Source organism: Arachis duranensis, chromosome 8 (assembly GCF_000817695.3).
Source record: "Arachis duranensis cultivar V14167 chromosome 8, aradu.V14167.gnm2.J7QH, whole genome shotgun sequence".
NCBI classification, from domain to species: domain Eukaryota; kingdom Viridiplantae; phylum Streptophyta; class Magnoliopsida; order Fabales; family Fabaceae; genus Arachis; species Arachis duranensis.
In genome coordinates, this window is record NC_029779.3 from 23,613,366 (window position 1) to 23,634,970 (window position 21,605).

At 31.4% G+C, this 21,605-nt stretch overlaps 2 protein-coding genes across 2 annotated transcripts; both read left to right on the forward strand.

The window, feature by feature from the left end:
- On the forward strand, positions 1–1,843 carry LOC107461328 (protein MAIN-LIKE 2-like). Its single transcript, XM_016079816.1, has 3 exons — positions 1–78; positions 1,299–1,752; positions 1,839–1,843. The coding sequence occupies exons 1-3, from the start codon at positions 1–3 to the stop codon at positions 1,841–1,843; spliced, it is 537 nt and encodes a 178-aa protein (XP_015935302.1).
- A 12,111-nt stretch (positions 1,844–13,954) lies between these two features.
- LOC107461450 (probable phospholipid-transporting ATPase 4) lies at positions 13,955–20,259 on the forward strand. Its single transcript, XM_016079941.3, has 11 exons — positions 13,955–14,176; positions 14,637–16,601; positions 16,753–16,863; positions 17,079–17,355; positions 17,437–17,525; positions 17,648–17,732; positions 17,839–18,048; positions 18,372–18,497; positions 18,770–18,868; positions 19,051–19,242; positions 19,331–20,259. The coding sequence occupies exons 2-11, from the start codon at positions 14,773–14,775 to the stop codon at positions 19,997–19,999; spliced, it is 3,687 nt and encodes a 1,228-aa protein (XP_015935427.1). The 5' UTR covers positions 13,955–14,176; positions 14,637–14,772; the 3' UTR covers positions 20,000–20,259.
- Positions 20,260–21,605: the final 1,346 nt, after the last annotated feature.

Sequence of the window (21,605 nt, forward strand, 5' to 3'; positions counted from 1 at the left end):
ATGTTAAGAAAATCAAAACCTAAAAATGTTGATCCTCCGGAACTTCACATTGTAAAATATCTGAACTATTTTGATTATGTAAGTTTTTTTTAAAATTCTTTTTATGTTTTCAGAATTTTATTTTTTATTTTTAGAAATTTAATTATATTTATGGTTGTTAGGATATTTATGGTTGTTAGGAGTTGATCTGAAGAACATATATATGAATTAGTGTATAGATTTATTGATAGAAATTAAAAAAAATTGTTTAAATAAGGTGTAAATGTAGTTGGTTCTTTTTTAGAATTGTTTGTAATATAATAGATTATTAAAAAAAAATAGTTTTTAGCAGTTTTTGAAATAATATTAGAAGTTATGGTTAATTGTAGAAATTTAGGAATATGTGTTTAAATAATAGTTAGAAATATATATGTTTAAATGTAGTTAATTGTTGTTTAGATTTTTTTTTAATAACAGATTAGAAGTGAAAAAATTAATATTAGAATTTTTTGTAACAATATTAGAAATTATAGTTGTTAACTGTTGTAATTAAATTCAAAAATTTAGTAATATGTATTTAAATAATAGTTAGATAAGTGGATTTAAATATAATTAATTTTTGTTTAGAAATTTTTGGAGTGTATGAATAGTTCAGTATTAAATAGGACTTGTTTATAAATTTTTGTAATAATTTTTGAAATTAGAGTTAAGTAATTAACTATTATGTTTAATTTTAAGAATTTATGGTTATATGTTTAAATAATGGTTAGCAACATGTGTGTTTAAAAATAAGTAATTGTTGTTTAGACGTTTTTCTAATATAATAGATCAATATTAAGAATGACTTGTTTATAATTTTTTATAATAATTTTAGAAATAATAATTAATTAGTTAACTGTTATAATTAATTCCAAAAATTATAATTTTAGGATATTTTTGGTGTATATTTTTCTGGAATAATGTTGATAATTTCAAATAGTAAATTAGGATCTGTAAAGTATAATTTATTTGTGGTTTTGGTAGTAATAACTTGTTTCTTGTTAGCCTTTTAATGTATAGAAGTATGTTATTTTAGTTGAGGTTTTATTATTATTATTACATTGGAACATTATTAGTTAGATAGAAAGTGAAAGTATGTATTAGTGACTATTATCTGCAGTAAGTTAGATATAGGCTCTATGTACATTAATTAAAATTAGAGATGAAAATGTTATTACTTAGTAAATTGGATTCAATATAATTATATGTTTTAATTAGATTTTTAAAATTATGTATGATAGTTGTGTAATTTGAATCGTGTTTTTGCTATGCTTTTGTAGGCTTTACAGATGATGACATGTGATCACCATGTCCCTCCGGATCGGTACAATGAGAGAGTGGAGGAGCATTTACGATCAACTGGGTTTTACCATGTTAGTCAGATTGGAGTAGTTCAATGTCAGAAAGCAATAGTAAATGCTTTAGTGGAAAGGTGGCACCCGGACACGCATACCTTTCACCTTCCAGTTGGTGAATGTTCCGTGACACTAGAAGACGTGGCTATGATCTTTGGTCTTCTTACCGACGGCCTTCCAGTGATAGGCATGACTTTGAGTAGTTTTGAGGCCTTAGAGGCGGAGTGTCTGCACCAATTTGGGGTCACACCGAGAAAGTCGGATTGTCGAGGAAGCGGCATAAAACTGACGTGGCTACAGGATTTAAAAGAACGGTTACAGTTGACTGATGAGAATAGTATACAGGTGTACATTAAGTGCTACATCATGTTGTTGATCGGTACGATCGTGTTCGGAGACAAGTCTGAGGCATCTGTCCACTGGAAGTTTCTGCCTCTGCTGAGTGATTTTGCTAGTATTGGACAGTATAGTTGGGGATCAGCCTGCCTAGCACACCTGTATAGGAGTAATAGCTCTAATGCAGGGGTAATAGCTCCAAAAGACTCGATGCAATACCCGGATATCACTTACCAAGTCATCCCCTTGATATGCAGGCATAGTCTCAAAATGTATGACAGCTGATGGCTCCTTATGACACATGGCCTCGAACCATATGGGCAACGCTTCGTAGGATGCTTTCCAACCTCCAAATATTTTCTCAGCGGACTTTTGCTTAGCCAACCATATTTTCCGATAGCTGACGGTGTAGTTGAACTTCGACTGCGCTTCTGCAATAACTGATTTTACCTTTAAAGAGGGGTCAGCCTCAACCAACAGCTTTATGGCTTCAGCAATCGTATTTGAATCCAGCTTCGAATTATCCTGAGAAATGGTTGCTCTGGTACAAGTGTGACTGCCGTTGTACCTCCTAATAACCCAACAGTGCTTTCTGCTGATCATGCTAACTCTGATAAGCCAATCACATCCTGACTCATACTGTGTACACTTCGCATAAAATGTCAATGGCTCCTACTCATACACACGGTAGTCTAAAGATCTTCAGAGGGTATACTGCTTCATCGCCTTAATAACAGTTTCCCTGGAACTGAATTCCATCCCCACAGTGAACTCACCATCTGCGACAAAAGGAACTTCTGCGAGGAAGGCAGCCATACCATAAGTATTTAATACACGATTATTTAATGACCAAAATTAAATATTAAATCAGTACTCACATCATCAATAATGATATAGATAAGGTTTACATTACGTTATTATCTAAATCTCAATTAAATAAAAATACAAACACATTAATACATACTGTTAATTAATACAAATTATGCTCAATAACTAAAAATAAATACTAATCTTCCAGATAACTTCATAAATACTATAATAAACAATCAGTTATAAACCCTAATTAATTAAATAACTAAATAAATACAAATTAACTAAATAACTAAAAATAATTATTAATCACCTAAACAACTAAAAATAAATACTATAGCAAATGCTGATTAATAAATTCTAATTAGCTAAATAAATACAAATTAACTAAATAACTAAAAATAAATACTAATCCCCTACATAACTTCATCAAGACTATAATAAATACTCATTAATAAATAAACTAATAAATAAACCCTAATTAACTAAGTAACTAAATAAATATAAATTAACTAAATAACTAAAAATAAGTACCAATCGCCTAAATAACTTCATAAATACTCTAACAAATACTTATTAATAAATCCTAATTAACATATTAACTAAATGAATATTGGACCCTAAATACTAATTAACTCAAACTCTTTTTATCTTAAACTTGTCTAAATAAAATATTTTACAAATGCTAAACGAGTACCTACACTCATATAGTCCGGAAATTCCGAAGCATGTATGGCTTCTAAATCCAAAACTCGCATGAAAGATGGCTTCTCAAATGGCTCTTCGTTCGCGAGTGCATTTGCAATGTCTGTCACATTCGGAGCCACACTGCCATCGACTTGATCTTCATCTCCGTCTTCACCAACAACTTTGTAATTGCTTTCGAACTCTTCCTCACTCTCACTATTGTAGTCTTCTTGTAAAATATTTCGGTCGACCTCAGATTGTTCGAATTCAATGTACAACTCGATGAACGAAATTTGAGCACGACTTTCAATATACATTGAAAACATCTCTTGCATGCTTGCTTCGTCCGTTACATATTTGGTCTGAAATTAGACAAATCCACTAAATACTGGTACAGGATATCTGTATAAAATACATGATATTTTTCTTGACATCTCCGAATCTATCTTCTCACAAATCACGCCTATAAAGCTCTTCAAATGAAATTGTGAAGGGAATAACAATATCTAACGGATCTTCACAAACAAATTTTACTCATGCAGGTGTCTGCAACAAAATCTGACCAAAATAATACACTTTCAAAAGGATTCTATCATCCATTCTTCTCACTCACTTAAACAAAAATAGCAACTTCACCATCAACTTTTTTCCCCAACCCAAATAAACACACACCAGACCCAGAGAAAGAAGAAGAGAAGTAGAACAAGATGAAGAAACTTGGATCTGGGCGGCTGTCTTTGGTTCGCACACCTTCACAAGTATATATATACACACACAAGTCGGACCAACCGAGTTGTGTAACCTAATTCAAAAAAAATATATAATAATGAAAACGGACCGTCTAATTTCATTTACTGTAAATTAAAAAAAAAATTCTCTCAAGCACAAATCAGATCCAGCGACTAGTATAACCAAATAAAAAAAAATTAACAAAGAAAACGGACCATCCGTTTTTGTGAGGACATATCGTACGGTCCGATTTCTTCTATGTGAATTTCGTATACTACAAACAAAACGGACCCTCCGATTTGCTTACAAAATTTTCAAAACAAAGAACTCAGAGGATTCGATTTCTTCTTACCAAATCTGAGCCAAAAATTGTCCCATATTTTGGTATAGCACCCCCTCATTTCATAACTCGACACAACACTTATCCCTCCTCCATAACTAAAAAAATTAGCTGCAAATAAAGCTTACATATTCTTCATATCCTGTCCTACCCAATTCTTTCTCCATAATAAAAATAAAAAGCGTAAGCTTGTGCATATGACATTTTTTTTTACCTGTATAATAAAGTTTCCAATTTTGGAAAAAAGAAAAGTGGGCAACGGTTAGTGTCACATGGCCCAGAAAAAGAGAACTAAAATAGGTGGAAATTCCAAATTCCAATCATTTGTAAACAGTTAAAGCCACATGACCATTGGAACTGCTAGCGGTACTAAAATAGAACTTTAAGTATACCTGAAATATTAGTATTTTTTTTTACTAAAATATTAATGGTTTAATTATTTTAATTATTAATTTTAATTATAAAAAATATATATAATATATTAATTAAAATTAACAATTAAAATTAATGAAACATTAATATTCTATGTACACTTGAAATTTTTTTAATAAGTTTTAGATTTCGTTCAACTTAACAACTCTAGCTGGCTACTTGGAAACTAGCCTTGAATTTGGTATTAATTACGATGGTGCCACTACCATGGTCCATGCATGGTGGTGGCCAGTAGCCACGTACGCACGATGTGACACATTTCAGGTCTCATCACAACCATGGCTGTTTCCAAGATACTTTTCATCTCCAGCTTGAAACTTGAAAAAATTCGTTTCCCACAAAGTAGCTTCCTTTCTTTGTTGTTTTTGGATAACAAATTATGATTCGGTTTTGCCGAGAATTAATATTTAAATTAATCTTTGAATGTATTTCGTGTTTAAAAGGTTTATAGTTTTAAAAGTTTTTTTAAATTAAATAAAAAAATAAATAAAAATTTAAGTACAATTAATTTTATATAAAATTAATAGCTAAAAATTATTAAATAATTTAATAAATTTAACTAAATTGTTAAATTCACATAAAAATTAATTCTACCTGAATTTTGCTACAAAACTATTATAATTTATTATTTTGTTGTTATCAATTTGTTGAGAATAACGAGTATCACTGAAATGAATCCTCTTAATTTTTTTTAACAATTAAGGGAGTAAAGTGTGATCTCTCACCATTAATTTTATAAGTGTGACTAAGTATAAATATAAGAGAAAGAGTAATGAAGGATTAGAGATCACACTTTACATTGTCAATTTTTTTAACAATTGAGAAGATTCATTCCCGAGTATGACCACAATCCAATCAATTATGTGTCAAATAATTTGTTATTGTTATTATATTAAAATGTTAATATAATAAGGTCATTGATTAAATTTAGAGATTTATCATTGTAATAGTGATGATAATATTAAGAGATAAATCTTTTATAATTTAATCTAAATTGTTCTTGGTCATAGAAATATTAAAAAGAACATTAATAATTCGGAAAGATCAATAATATATATATATATATATATATTATATTGATCTTTCCGAATTATATATATTGGTCTTCATTGGATGAAGATTAATAGATCTCATTTATTAAATTATATATATAGATGGTGCATATAGAGATATAACCATTGAACTGACTCACTTTGAGAACTTTTAATGGTTGTAATTACCGCATATTTGTCAATAGGATATTCTCAAGATGAATATAGTAATAGAGTTTCCTTTGACCTGCGATTGTCATAGTAATTAACAATGTATTTATTATATTTTGATTTCGGACACCTAATACCCTAAGGTGCTAGTTGAATGGATATTTAGTATAATTTAAATACTTGTAGAATTAATGATTAGTCAATAAGGAATCCGTCAACTCTCAATAAAAAGTTTGAGCTCTATGATTATAATAACTGAGTTGAATAAAACCTTAGCCAATGAGATTGAATGAATGAAGAAATGAGTTTTTTAAGTCACAGTTCATTATAATAATGGTAACTAGTTAGAATTTGACAACTAAACCATACTCTAAGGGTTAACCAATAGCTGAAAAAAGAATTATACTTTATTTTCCTAAGGTTCTTAGTAAAAATGTATTACTTCATACTATCGGGTCGTTGAGAAGTGTTGCTAGACGCCAACCTTGGTTAATAAATTTAGCATAACTAATTTACTATCCATTTAGTATTAAACTTATGGAGTTACACACTAACGAGTGTTCTAATATTTGCTATAGAATTATTTAATTATTATTTTGATTTGAGCAAATAAATAATTATATTAATTCAAAATGAAATATTATTATATTTTTTGCTAGCACTAAGAATATAATAATAGTATGATAATTCAGAATATTAAATGAGATTTGAGAATAATTAGTTATTCTATTTCTAAATTTGGATGAAATTCTAACTGATTCTGTTTCAAATTGAGTTATGATATGATTCATAAATTTAAAGGATTCAGATTTAGCATTTCAAGATATGATTTAAATTTGAATTGAGATTCAAATTTAAAATCAGTAACAAATCTCATACTATATATATGTATGCCAAGAGTACAGGAAATAAATTTACCTCTACACACATAAATGTATGTAAGCCTGATTCTTGGAGAAGAACTTTATGGCGTGCAAAGAATTGTAAGAGGTTTCTCAATTTAGATCAGATGTCAATTGGTCAATGAGTTGACAGCAAAGTTTGGTTTTGGCGTGGATACGCATAGTGCCTTCGTACCATCGAAGGAGAAAGTGATTTTTACTATCGTATACACAGGTATTTAGATATGATCAATATATTATTATTGGAATACAATTTCAGCACAAAATAGATCTTTAGGATTACTTTCTTTTCTTTCGCAGCATGTTATGAACATATGGACACCATACATTGAGATGATAATCCTACTGAAATAATATCCTCAAATAAAATTGGTTATGGAACGGTCAATACTGGTGAAGTATTTGGATTATTGTTTTACTGTAATATGGGTTATTTTGACAACCATAAGTTTCGATTTCAAAGACATCTCCCCACTATTTATTAGTGAACATCTTGAGAAGATGTATGGTGTCCAAAGTAAGATAGTATGACTATCAAAAAATTTTTGTTTAAACTTTATTCTAAATAAAGTAATCCTAAAGATCTATTTTTGTGCTTAAATTTTATTCCAATAATATATAATATAGATCAAATCTAAATACCTGTGTATCCACACTGAAACTAACATTTGCTGTCAACTCCTTGACCAATGGACATTTGATCTAAATTGAGAAACCTCTTGCAACTCTTTGCACACTATAAAATTCTTCTTCAAGAATCAGGCTCACATACATATGTGTGTAGAGGTCAAGGAATAAGATCCTTGTGTTTTATTCTCATATATTTCCTATACTATTGGCATACATATATATAGTATGAGATTTGTTACTGATTTTAAATTTGAATCTAAATTCAAATTTAAATCATATCTTGAAATTCTAAATCTGAATCCTTCAAATTTATGAATCATATCATAACTCAATTTGAAACAAAATCGGTTAGAATCTCATCCAAATTTAGAAATAGAATAATTAATTATTCTCAAATCTCATTTAATATTCTCAATTATCATACTATTATTATATTCTTGGTGCTAATAAAGAATATAATAATATTTTATTTTGAATTAATTTATAATTATTTATTTGATCAAATCAAAATAATAACTAAATAATTCTATAGCAAATATTAGAACACTCGTTAGTGTGTGACCCCATAAGTTCAATACTAAGCGGGTAGTAAATTAGTCATACTAAATTTACTAATCAAAGTTGGCGTCTAGCAACACTCCTCAATGACCCGATCGTATGAAGTAATATATTTTTACTAAGAACCTTAGAAGAACAAAATATATTTTCTTCCATCTTTCCAACTCTTGGTTAACCCTTAGAGTATGGTTTAATTGTCAAACTCTAACTTGTTATCATTATTATAATGAACTGTGAATGATTTAAGAAAATCATTTCTTCATTCATTCAATCCCTTTGGCCAAGGTTTTATTTATCTCAGTCATTATAATCATAGAGGTCAAACTTTTTACCGAGAGTTGACGGATTTTTTATTGACTAATCATTAATTGTACAAGTATTTAAATTATACCCAATATCCATTCAACTAGCACCCTAGGGTATTAGGTGTCCAGAATCAAAGTATAATAAATACATTGTTAATTGCTATGACAGTCGCAGGTCAAAGGAAACTCTATTACTATATTCATCTTGAAAATATTCTATTGACAAATATGCGGTAATTATAACTATTAGAAATTCTCAGAGTAAGTCAATTCAATGATCATATCTCTATATGCATCATCTATATATATAATTTAATAAATGAGATCTATTAATCTTCATCCAATGAAGACCAATATATATTTATCTCTCAATATTATAATCACTATCACAATGATAAATTTCTACATTTATTAATCAAGGACCTTATTATATAATATAATAACAATGACAAATTATTTGACACATGATTGATTGAATTGTGGTCATACTCATTTTTCCCAATAATCTTCCACTTGCACGAGAGCCAATCATGATAAATTGGATCTTGGGCATACTATTATCTCAATACAATTAACTATCAATGTTTAAAAATATAAGATAAAATATATTGTTAAATTACTAAATTATAAAAAATTGGGTTAATGGCTAAAAATAATAACAAAAAAAAATAAATTTTAACTATCCTCTAATATTTTTCTAATTTTAATTGTTGCATCAAATAACAGTTAAAAAATATAGTATGATAGTTAATTAGTTATTACTTTATCTCAACATGACACTAATAATGATGTGACAAAAATAAGACTACAGATTAACCAACACAAGTCACAAATACTAAATTAGAGAATAAATTTTAAATAAATCGAAATTGATTTGCAAATATAAGTTCATCAAGTATTAACCCATTATTTCTCCTTCACCTTTTGTGCAATTCTCAGTTTCTTAAAGAAAACAGTGCGACTCCACCATGTTATTCCTTTGTTAATTAATAAAATAAGAACGTGCAATCCATGTTACCTTAATGAAAGGTCAAACTTGGTGGGAATGGTGAAACTTGAAAGCCCTATAATTTATTGAAAGTCAAACTAGGCTGGATGGATCATAATTAATGATTCACCAAACTTATTTAGTGACATTCAAATCATAAATAAATGAGCCACTTTTCTGCCATACATAATAGTACGGACTACTGCCACCACTAATTTTCAGATTTATGTACCTTTCAGTGCAATTAGGCAGAGCAGGTTTAGCTCCCTCCATAAAAATTTAATGATATTACTATTAAGTTTGTGAAAAACTGAAAATGAGTTAAGTCAACCTAACAAATTAGATTAATGACTCTGTTGGAAATTTGATTAAGATATTTTGTACCTTTGATAATGTGGATCTCATTAGAATAAGGAAAAAACTCAAAATAGTCTCTGATAATTATTTCAAAAGATAACAAAATTTTTGATAAAAAAAATTAATTTTATTCCGGACAATTATCTCGAAAAAATAATGAGATTTCTGTACAAAAAAAAATAATGTTATTTTTTTTAATACAAAAACTAATCAATCTTAAAAAAGAAGATCAAAAACTAAATTTAATATTTTTTTAGAGTCTTGTTGTTCTTTTCGAAATAATTATCGGGGCCAGATAGAATATTCACTCTTAGAATAAACGTATTTGGCCATAAACGTTAAGCTGTATCACAAAAAGAAAATAAACAATGCTAAATAATGTAAATAATGAGTAATGTTTTATTATGTGTGTTGTTTTATGAACAAAATATGCATTACTTTAATGTAGTAATTATTTGATGAGGACAAATCTACTTAATTAAATTGTCTGGAATTAGAAAATCCATATTTAATGATAATAAAGAAGTTTGGCACATGGTTGCCCTTGGCCCGTACCAAATTGTACCAATATTATTTTCTTTTAAAAAAATATTTATTATTTTGTAACATCATAAATTAAAATACAGGTATAAGAAATAATCACATTATAAAAAACCAATGTAAATGATACATTAATTAGTTAAAAAATATACATTAAAAAACAAATTAAAAAATATATATTTATAGATATCTTAATATATATTAAGAATAAATTAATTAATAATTCATAACATTTTAGAGATTTTTTTGCGCATTAATATCTATATAATAATATCATTGCTTTTATTTTTATCTTATCTTATGTCAGAACAATATCTTCTTATGTTAAGACAAATCTTATCTCCATCATTGTGGCATTATTCTAGTGACAGAACCACCTAAGTTGGACAAAAAATCTAAAATACTAACTTAACAAGAAGTACAGAATTATTTTTTTGAATTATTCTTCACATACAAGTTATTTACACATATAAGTTTATACAAGTCATTTATATTGTATTGTTTAAAAATTTTTGGTGTATATGTATTGATAAATTTTGTATAATTTAAAATTATTTCTCTTCTTTCTTGTATTATAAAAGTGAATTTTATTGAATTAGAGTTAACTTGTATAAATTTGTATACCAAAAAGATTTGTATGTGTAGCAAGGTCTCTATTTTTTTACTTTCAAAACTTTAAGGTTAGACTCTTCTAAAGTAAAGAGTTTGATAAAGTAAAAATACGATAATATAATTAATCATTAAATCAAAATATCAAAACTCACGAATGATTTAATCGATAGATAATGAAGTCTTTTTGTATTCTATCCATTTTTTTTTAAAGATTTTTTTTCTAATTTTTAATACAACCTCCACTTCAGCTTAACTTCTTAGATATTTATTACTTTCAAATCTGTAAGATATCTCGGATTTATATATATTTAAAAAATGTTACTCCTTGGATTTTTTTCCTTAATGAATTGCATAAAAAAAATTATATTCTTGCTTTCGGAAACACACGAGATAGAGCGACTAATTAATAAGAGAAGTGAAGTGTTTTTGATACACATGAAATGGACCACTTAGATAAATCCAAGCTCTAAAACTCGGATACTACTCAAGTTGAATCTTTAAACTTTTTAATTTCAACATCCATCACAGGTGGTCCAATAATATATAGTGTTTTTTTTCTTTCTACGTGTTGACATTTGTTCACTGATAATAAGATATGAATTTGATTAACATATATTGGCACTTGATGATAATAAGTAAAATATGAATTTATTTACGTATAAAATGTACATGTATGGGAAATAAATATAAGAGGAATGCTGGGGTTCAGTAATTTTGGTGTTTTGTAATTATTAATTGGTCATTAATAGTATTTTTAATGGTGTGAGATTACATTTAATAGTAGAAAATTATTCACTTTTGTTTTGATGATTAAGTGCTGGACAGAAAATACAAAATTTACTGTCCCTAGACTTTTCCTAAATATAATAAAGAACAAAAAACACTGTCATTTACATAGAATAAAATATTATTTTTATCCTCAATATTTAGGATAAATTTTAGTTGTGTCTGTAACGTTTAAATTATCGTATTTGTATTCTTAATATTTATAAAAGTGATTTAATGTTATTATACCGTTGTTATACTAATAGATCAGATTGTTTTTTTTTTATTATTCTTATTTGAAAGTATCCATTCTCAATTTGGTATCACTTAAATAGATTCGATTTTAATATTATACTTACTATTCATATATTTTCAGATTCAATTATGCCCATAAAAAATGAATTATGTAAATATTACAGGAATTAATTTTAATTTTTAAAGAGCTATTATCTAATATGGATTATCGGTCTTATCTCAAATATTTGTATTATAATTTTAAGAAGAGATTTTTAAAATTCTAACTAAAATATATGATATATAATTAATAGCAGAATAACATTAAATTACTTTTACAAATATTAAGAGTCCAAATAAAACAATTTAAATATTAACAAGACAAATAAAATTTATACCAAATTTGGGGGAAAAAATACTTTATTCCTCTGTATATTTAGCTCGAGAATGTTCCATTTATATACTTTCAATATGAAGCCACGTGGCAGTATATGAGAGGTTCCAACTCATATATTCACGGTTAAACATTTTGTTTGAGATTCACGAGAGCGTAAACCCGTAAAAACCCCTTAACTGAGGAAAAAGATCCTCTCCAAATTTTTTAACAATTGATAGAATTCAGTGTGATTTATCACCTTTGATTCTATGAATGGGATCAGAAATAAATAAGAGAGAGAGCGCAATGAATGGTTAGATTAAACACTGGATACCATCCAGTTTTTTTCTCATTGGAGAGGATCTACTCCCCTTAACTGACAAATGGGGTCCACAGAGCATGTTGTTAACTTGTTATAACATGTAAGTGTCCAAAACAACTAAAAACGTTGAAAAAACAAATAGAAAATGAAATATCCCAAAGTGATAATATGACACAAGAAAATGAAATAAAGTCCAAGAGTATTATTGTTTTCCAATAATTGCATACAAATGTAAGCATATCAGATGCAACTATACAAATACAAAGACTATACAAATTTGTAGCAAAGAATGTTGTTAGGCCAAATGGCATTTACATACACAAGTACACAACACTATTTCATTTATTTAACATGACAGGAGATCAAGCTCAAACCCAGCTCAGAAGCATATATGAGACCGTGTTTTATAATAATAATAATATAATAATAATAATAAGAAAAAAGGATTATTTTTGTCTCTAACATCAATTATATTAACAAATCAGATTATATTTTTTAATTTTATTATTTGTGTTCAAGTTTAATTATATTTATAAAAGAGTAAATTATGTAAATATTACAGGATTAGTTTCAACTTTTGATGAGATATTATTCGAAATGGATCATTAATTCTGCCCCTGATATTTGTATTCTATCTTTAAAAAAAATATTTTCCAGAACTCTAACTAAAAGCCCATGATATGTAATTGACGACAGAATAATATTGAATCACTTTTACAAACGTTAGGGATACAAATAGAATTTATTCTAAACATCATGGATAAAAACGATATTTTACTAATAATAATAATAATAATAATAATAATAATAATAATAATAATAATAATAGTGTGATACTGTGATCCTTCCAAAATATTTTCATATGATCATGGACTGGTTTAGGTTCATTAATAATGGGCTGCTTTTTTTTTTAGCTTTTTTTTTTCTCTTACAAATAAAGGTATATACGTTTTTTTTAAAAAAAAAAACAAAAAATTAACTAAGTTGGGTTGTTATAGTGGTTAACTCACTAGTCCGCTTAAGTAAGTGTCCGGGGTTCGAATTCCGCCTTGTGCATGCTGCAATCCATTGGCCAGTGACAAACCCTTAAATGGAGCTTAGTACCGCGATGGATTAGTTCTTGACCTACTGGGTTGGAGGATACCGTGGGAAAAAAGAAAAAAAGTTATACATTTTTGTTAGGTTATAAATCAAATAAAAGTAGTTTTTTCCATTTTTTAGTTTTGCTTAATTCTGTTCTATATTTTGCTTAAAAAAGTATTTCTTTCAACAACAATAACAACAAATCCAATGTTAAACTACCTTAGTTTTCAAAATTTAATACTCCGTTATTAAGCTATTTGATAATTCATCAAAGTTAAATATCATATCATTATATATAATTCCATATCAACATGAAAGATTACATTTTCTTTTTCTTGTATTATTTAGATGATTAATTATTCAATTCAAAAACGCTGATCACTTTCTCTCTCCTCACTTGTGTAGTTTCTCTCTTTCTCTCTCTTTCTCTTTCTCTCTCTTTCTTCATCCTTTGTCTCATTGTTTCTTCTCAATCTGCAAGGCGCATCAACATTTTCGTTATTCAGCTTCGTCTTCTTCCGCTTCTTCTTCTTTTCGTCCTTTTAAAGCACACTATTTTTGCCGTCTTCGACATGGACGGCGCCATTCACATTCGGTGAGCCCAATTTTCCTTTTCCTTTTTTTGTTGTTGTTTTTCAATTTTTGTTCTGTTTGCGCGTAATGCAGCATCTTTGAAAATTTCGCCTCTTTTCATGCGTGGATCTTCCACTCTCCGTGTTCGAATGCGTGATTATATCGTTGCTTTAGCTCAATTTTCTTTATTTTGAAAACAAGAAGAAAAAGACTGTGAAAGCAACGTTCATCGTTTGATTGTTTCTTGAGCTGTTTTGGATAATTGTTTGTGATTGACGCATTTGGACATTGCATCAGCTCCTCAATTTTGATTTCAACTGGATCCGAATTGAATTGATGGTTCTTTTTTGCGTTTCCAAGCATGGATTTACGTTTTCTTGTGTTATGATGAATTGGACGTGTTATACAGATTCATCGTGTTTCAACTTTCATATACTGTAGTTAATTGCTTTCGTTTCTGTGTATTGATTTGATTCTTTCAGGTTTTAGAAGAGTAAATTGGGGATAGGGGTAGGGGACGTTTGATTGTTCCCTAGAGGCAAAGAATCTTAGCTTTTTCTTCTTGGTGGGGTATGTGTCAACTGTGAAAAAGCTGCCTTGAGCTGAAATCAGGGTAGAATGACGAAAGGGAGGATCAGGGCAAGGATCCGCAGGAGCCACCTTTATACATTTGGTTGCCTTCGGCCACAGACCACTGAGGAAGGAGGGCCTCATCCTCTCCAGCTCCATGGTCCCGGGTATTCGCGAACTGTGTATTGCAACCAGCCACTAATTCATGAGAAGAAATCCCTATTTTACTGCAACAATAACATATCAACTACCAAGTACAATGTCCTCACATTCTTGCCTAAGGCACTCTTTGAGCAATTCCGAAGGGTGGCTAACATATACTTCCTTTTGGCTGCTTGCCTCTCAGCCTCTCCAATTTCACCTTTCAGCCCTCTGAGCATGATTGCTCCTCTGGCATTTGTTGTGGGTCTTAGTATGGCGAAGGAAGCATTGGAGGATTCCCGCAGGTTCCTTCAGGATGTCAAGGTTAATAACCGGAAAGTTAGTGTCCATAAAAGTAATGGTGAGTTTGTCCCCAGGTCTTGGCAGAGAGTTATGGTTGGGGATGTTGTAAAAGTAGAGAAGGACCAATTTTTTCCAGCAGACTTGCTTCTACTGTCATCAAGTTATGAGGATGGGATATGTTATGTGGAAACAATGAATTTGGACGGCGAAACCAACTTGAAGGTGAAAAGATCTTTGGAGGCAACCCTGTCTCTGGATAATGATGGAGCCTTTTGGGATTTCTCAGGAACAATACATTGTGAAGACCCAAATCCCAATCTCTATAGCTTTGTTGGCAACTTTGAGTATGAACGTCAGGTTTATCCCCTTGATCCTAGTCAAATTCTCCTTCGTGATTCAAAGCTTAGGAATACTGATTATATCTATGGGGTGGTCATTTTCACTGGTCATGATAGCAAAGTCATGCAGAATTCTACAAAATCCCCGTCAAAAAGGAGCACAATAGAGAAAAAGATGGATCATATAATATACACTCTCTTCACCGTCCTCATATTGATTTCATTTATTAGTTCAATAGGATTTGTTGTGAAGACCAAGTTCCAAGTCCCAAAGTGGTGGTATCTGCAGCCGGATAACATCGAATACCAGTATGATCCTAAGAAGATTATGTTGGCTGGGATGAGCCATTTGATTACTGCACTGATTCTTTATGGATATTTGATACCTATCTCACTTTATGTTTCAATTGAGATTGTGAAGGTATTACAAGCGTCTTTCATTAACCAAGACATTCAAATGTATGATGAAGAAACTGGGACACCAGCAGATGCACGGACATCAAATTTAAATGAAGAATTGGGTCAGGTAGACACTATCCTCTCTGATAAGACTGGAACTTTAACCTGCAATCAGATGGACTTTTTGAAGTGCTCCATTGCTGGTACTTCTTATGGTGTACGCTCCAGTGAAGTTGAACTTGCTGCTGCAAAGCAGATGGCTTCTGATATGGAGGAGCAGGATACGGAATCAGATCTCTCTAATTTCCCCATGATTAAGGGTAGAGTTCCACGACAAAATGTTAGAAGAGCAGAAGAAATTGAACTTGAGACTGTTGTAACTTCCAAAGGAGATGAGGATAAAAGGCCTGCAATAAAGGGGTTTGGTTTTGAAGACAGCCGCCTCATGAATGGTAACTGGTTGAAAGATCCCAAAGCAGATATCATGCTATTGTTTTTCCGGATATTATCAGTTTGCCATACTGCCATTCCTGAGGTGAATGAGGAGACTGGCATTTGTACATATGAAGCTGAGTCACCCGATGAAGGGGCTTTTCTTGTAGCAGCAAGAGAATTTGGTTTTGAGTTTTTCAGAAGAACTCAATCGACTGTTGTTGTACGTGAAAAGTTTTCTGCCTCAGGAGGAGTGGTTGAAAGGTGAGGTGACATGGATAGAATGTATTTTGGTTACCTTTTTCCTGCTTTCCAACTTTGATTTTTGCTTTAGAATTCTTTCAATTGTTATTTGAGTGTGACTTATGTTGCATTTTCTTAGCCTGATTTTATTTGTTTTGGGTCAATTATACAGGGAGTATAAAATATTGAATTTGCTAGATTTTACTAGCAAAAGAAAGCGAATGTCCGTGATTGTTCGTGATGAGGAGGGAAACATTATTCTTTTCTGCAAAGGAGCAGACAGGTTAGCTCACTTAATTTTCTCAGTTACTATGTTGGACAGCCGATGCACAAGCATCCAGCCTTAGGAGGGTCCGGGAAGGGAGTTTGGGTATATAATCGCAGCAACGTGTTATTTCGAGAGAAGTTGCTTACATAAACACACAATTACGGCGTGAAAGGATTTTCAGCATTTATCTTTAAACTTGACTTCCTTTTTTCTCCTGCTTGTTCTTGCAGCATTATATTTGATCGATTGTCAGAGAATGGAAAAATGTATTTGGAGGCTACTACTAGGCACCTTAATGAATATGGAGAAAATGGTTTGCGAACACTTGCTCTTGCTTACAAAAGGCTTAATGAGCAAGAGTACACTGAGTGGAACAATGAGTTTCATAAAGCCAGGACTGCTGTTGGGACTGACAGAGAGGCATTGCTTGAGGAGGTATCGGATCTTATGGAAAGGGAGTTGATTCTTATTGGTGCAACTGCTGTGGAAGATAAACTGCAGAAAGGGGTAGGCTGCATCTTCTTTTGTAGTCATCATTATTTTATGCTTTTCTATTTTTCAAACACTCAAATGTGGTCGCTCTTTCAGGTGCCTCAGTGTATTGATAAACTTGCTCAAGCTGGTCTCAAGATCTGGGTATTGACAGGAGATAAGATGGAAACTGCAATCAACATTGGGTCTGTCTATTGCAAATTAAATAGCTGCATGACTCTTTTCCATTTTTTTCTCGAAATGATTCAGGTTGAACTTAACATACCTCTATACATGAGCTCAATAAATTTTTGTTTCTGTGGTGCAGTTTTGCTTGTAGTTTGCTTCGACAGGGCATGAAGCAAATCTGTATTACTCTGGATTCAGATGCAGTAACCAATGATCGCCTAGAGGTACTTCTTATTTTTTAACTTCATTTCAATAGAGTAAATAAATTCGCTTTTAACTTGTGGACATTGGGTTTCATCTGATATAGACCTAGTCCTTGTAATGCCGCAGGTGGTCAAGGGCAACATCTTGAATCAAATCACCAATGCCGCACAAATGATAAATATGGAGAAGGATCCCCATGCTGCATTTGCATTAATTATTGATGGGAAAACTCTAACATATGCTTTAGAAGACGACATGAAGCATCAGTTTTTGGGATTAGCTGTTGACTGTGCATCTGTCATTTGCTGTCGTGTGTCTCCCAAGCAAAAGGCATTGGTAAGACATCTTTTTATTTGTTTATTCATCTGTACCTTGTTGGGCTCTATTTCGGCTATTTTATAGCGCATTTCAATAGTTGATCACTATAAATGATGTTACTTGTTCAATTAGTGGAGTAAAAATTGTGCAAAACTATAATGCTTTATGTTAGACAGGAAAAACTAGTTATGTATGCGTGGTATGTTTTGTTTGTGCATAACTACACACCTGTAGGTTGAGATTATCCAATCTTAATGCTTTTACAGTGACAACTGAAGGAGCAGAAAGCTTCGCCGTGTACTGTTTTTTAGTATCTTAATCCCGTATTCTTTTGGCATCAGGTGACAAGGTTAGTGAAAGAAGGAACTGGAAAGACCACCCTAGCAATAGGTGATGGTGCCAATGATGTTGGTATGATTCAAGAAGCAGATATTGGTGTGGGAATCAGTGGGGTTGAAGGTATGCAGGTCAGTAACTGCTTTCTTTTCTTTCAAAAAATTATATGCATCAGACAACTTTCACTACATATGATATCTAATGTAACATACTCTCTTTCCTGACGCTATACCATATGCTTCTTACCCAGTTCAGTAATTACGTTATGAACCTTATGTATATTAGTCTAGTTAAGACTCGTTAATTGTTATTTTCATCCATAAGAACACACAATTTATCTGTTTTGGAGTATTTAACATTTCTGGAAGTTTGTTGAACTGAAGCTTGGAAAATCCTCTTTCAGGCTGTGATGGCTAGTGACTTTTCTATTGCCCAATTTCGGTTCTTGGAGAGGCTTCTGGTTATCCATGGACACTGGTGTTACAAGAGAATTGCACAAATGGTAATTATTGACTAATATTCATCTTGAATCTTAGTCTTCAGTCAGAAGTTGGATATCTTGACTGTCTCGTCTGCTGTCCATCCTGTGCATGGATATTAAAGCATGTAACGTCTTTAGCATATTGTATTTCTATTAAATATTTTCCTAATTTCTCCTCTACCATGTTCTTTTATGCATGCCAGATATGCTATTTCTTCTACAAAAATATAGCATTTGGGCTCACCATATTCTATTTTGAGGCCTTTGCGGGATTCTCTGGTCAATCGGTTTATGATGACTGGTACATGATATTGTTCAATGTTGTTCTCACATCATTGCCTGTCATCTCACTTGGAGTTTTTGAACAAGATGTTCCATCAGAAGTTTGCTTACAGGTTTGTTCTCTTGAAATGCCTCCAATATAGTCCACATTTTCATCCGTGTTTGGAAGATCCTATTCTTATGAGCTGTTTCTTTTTCCAGTTTCCTGCACTATATCAACAAGGACCCAAAAATTTGTTCTTTGACTGGTATAGAATATTGGGATGGATGGGCAATGGTCTCTATTCGTCTCTCATTATTTTCTTCCTAGTTATAATCATCTTCTATGATCAAGCATTCCGGATAAATGGCCAAACTGCGGATATGGCTGCTGTCGGTACAACAATGTTCACTTGCATCATCTGCGCTGTCAACTGTCAGATTGCGTTGACAATGAGCCATTTCACATGGATCCAACACCTCTTTGTGTGGGGTAGCATAGCCACATGGTACCTCTTTCTCTTGCTATATGGCGTGCTTCCTCCGAAATATTCCAAGACTGCCTACCAGATATTGATTGAAGTTCTTGCTCCGGCTCCTATTTATTGGACAGCAACACTTCTGGTAACAGTTGCATGCATTCTTCCTTATCTTGCCCACATATCCTTCCAAAGATGTTTTAATCCCATGGATCATCACATCATCCAAGAAATCAAGTACTACAAGAAGGATATCGAAGATCGACACATGTGGACGAGGGAGAGCTCCAAGGCGAGACAAGAAACGAAGATCGGATTCACGGCAAGAGTGGAAGCCAAGATTAGACAATTGAAAGGGAGGCTGCAGAAGAAGCAATCTGCATTGGGGGTTCCATCACCAACTTACACATAATAATATATAATTTTAATAGTTTTTCAATTCTTTCAGGCTCTGCGGGGTTGGGTTCTTTAGTTTTTGCTCTTAGCCTCATTCAAATTCTTTACATGTTTGCATTGTTTGCTTCAAGGGGGGAATGGAGCCGTTTTGTATGTAACATATTTATGTAGAAGAAACAGTCAACATGTTAGTGAATTGCATTCTGAGTGATCAACCTGTAATTCTCCCCAAATGTTTCAAGTCATCTTGAAGAAATGAAGCTAAGTAGTGATCCACTATGGCAGAGTAAATTTAGGAATATATTAGGTCCAACATATTAATGTATCAATATGTACTCCCTTCTCATCTAATCTAATTCTTATTCTTATATATATGTGCTAAGATGCTCTTTCTTAATAAAAACAAAATCTCAAAACACGCAATTGTTTGAAATAGTATAGTTTTGATTTGTCATCAAAATCTTGTCCTTCATATTTTATGAAAGAAAACATTTAACTGCTCAAAATATCAAAGTTTATACGGTTGGTAGGAATTATTATACATAGTGTGAATGCTCATCTTGGAATGGGTAGCCCGTAGCACTCCATCTTTTTTTGATCAATTTTCTTTTTTGTTAAATGAACAATATTTGTATCACTTGAAACACTCTACATTTTTTTTTTTTTACTTTTAGACAAAGTATATATGTCTTATATTTTTTCCGCCAAAAAACAAGAGCAATACAGGTTACAAAGTGTTACACATAACACTTCTCTTTTACTAATTTGTTACCTTAGCAATTGATTATGTCCTATCGTGCTTTTAGAGCAAGACCCTAGGGATGACTTAAGAATCACTTGGATATGTTCTTATATATCTTTTGAGAGGAAGGTAATCAATTCTTCATGTTCTTTGTTACATTGCATTTTTTTTCCTTTGTTATATATTATTATTATTATTATTATTATCTTCCATCTATGTAAAACTTGGATATATATAGTGCCATATTGTAAACTGTATTTTTTATCATAACAGAAAGTGGTTTGCTTCTTTGTGAGTCTCTTTCTGCACGCTGGCTAGCTTTCCCTCAGAATTTGCTTCATATTTTTTATTGATGATGAATCAGATTATGCTTAATTATTTGAAGAGGCTTTCTCATGACCTTATCAATTGTCACTCGTGAAGTTTTATATATGCTCTAAACATTTCAATGGTAATCTCAAATTGCCACTCCTCCACATGCATGTTGTAAGTGAAAATATTAATGTGTACTATTCTATTTTATGATAGGATTAGATGTTTGATCATATCATAGGCTATGTTAGTATGTTAGTATGTTACATTGTTACTGAAGTCACATTTGTAGGGTGTTAGTCATGCCTTTTTTTTTTTGTAACACTTTTTTATATAAATATGCATGGGAGAAACTTTAATTCCAGGAATACGCAAGACTTGAATTATTCACCGAAATACGCATGGCCAACTCAATGCCACCGGCCACGAAATGGATTTTCAAACCAATTCGCAGCAAGCGACCACGAAATGGGGGGAAGCAGCAGCAAAGGTCATCTCAGCTGCACCGACCACGAAATGGGGAAGCAGCCATTTAGTGGCTGGCGCCCACAAAATGGGTATTGCGTGG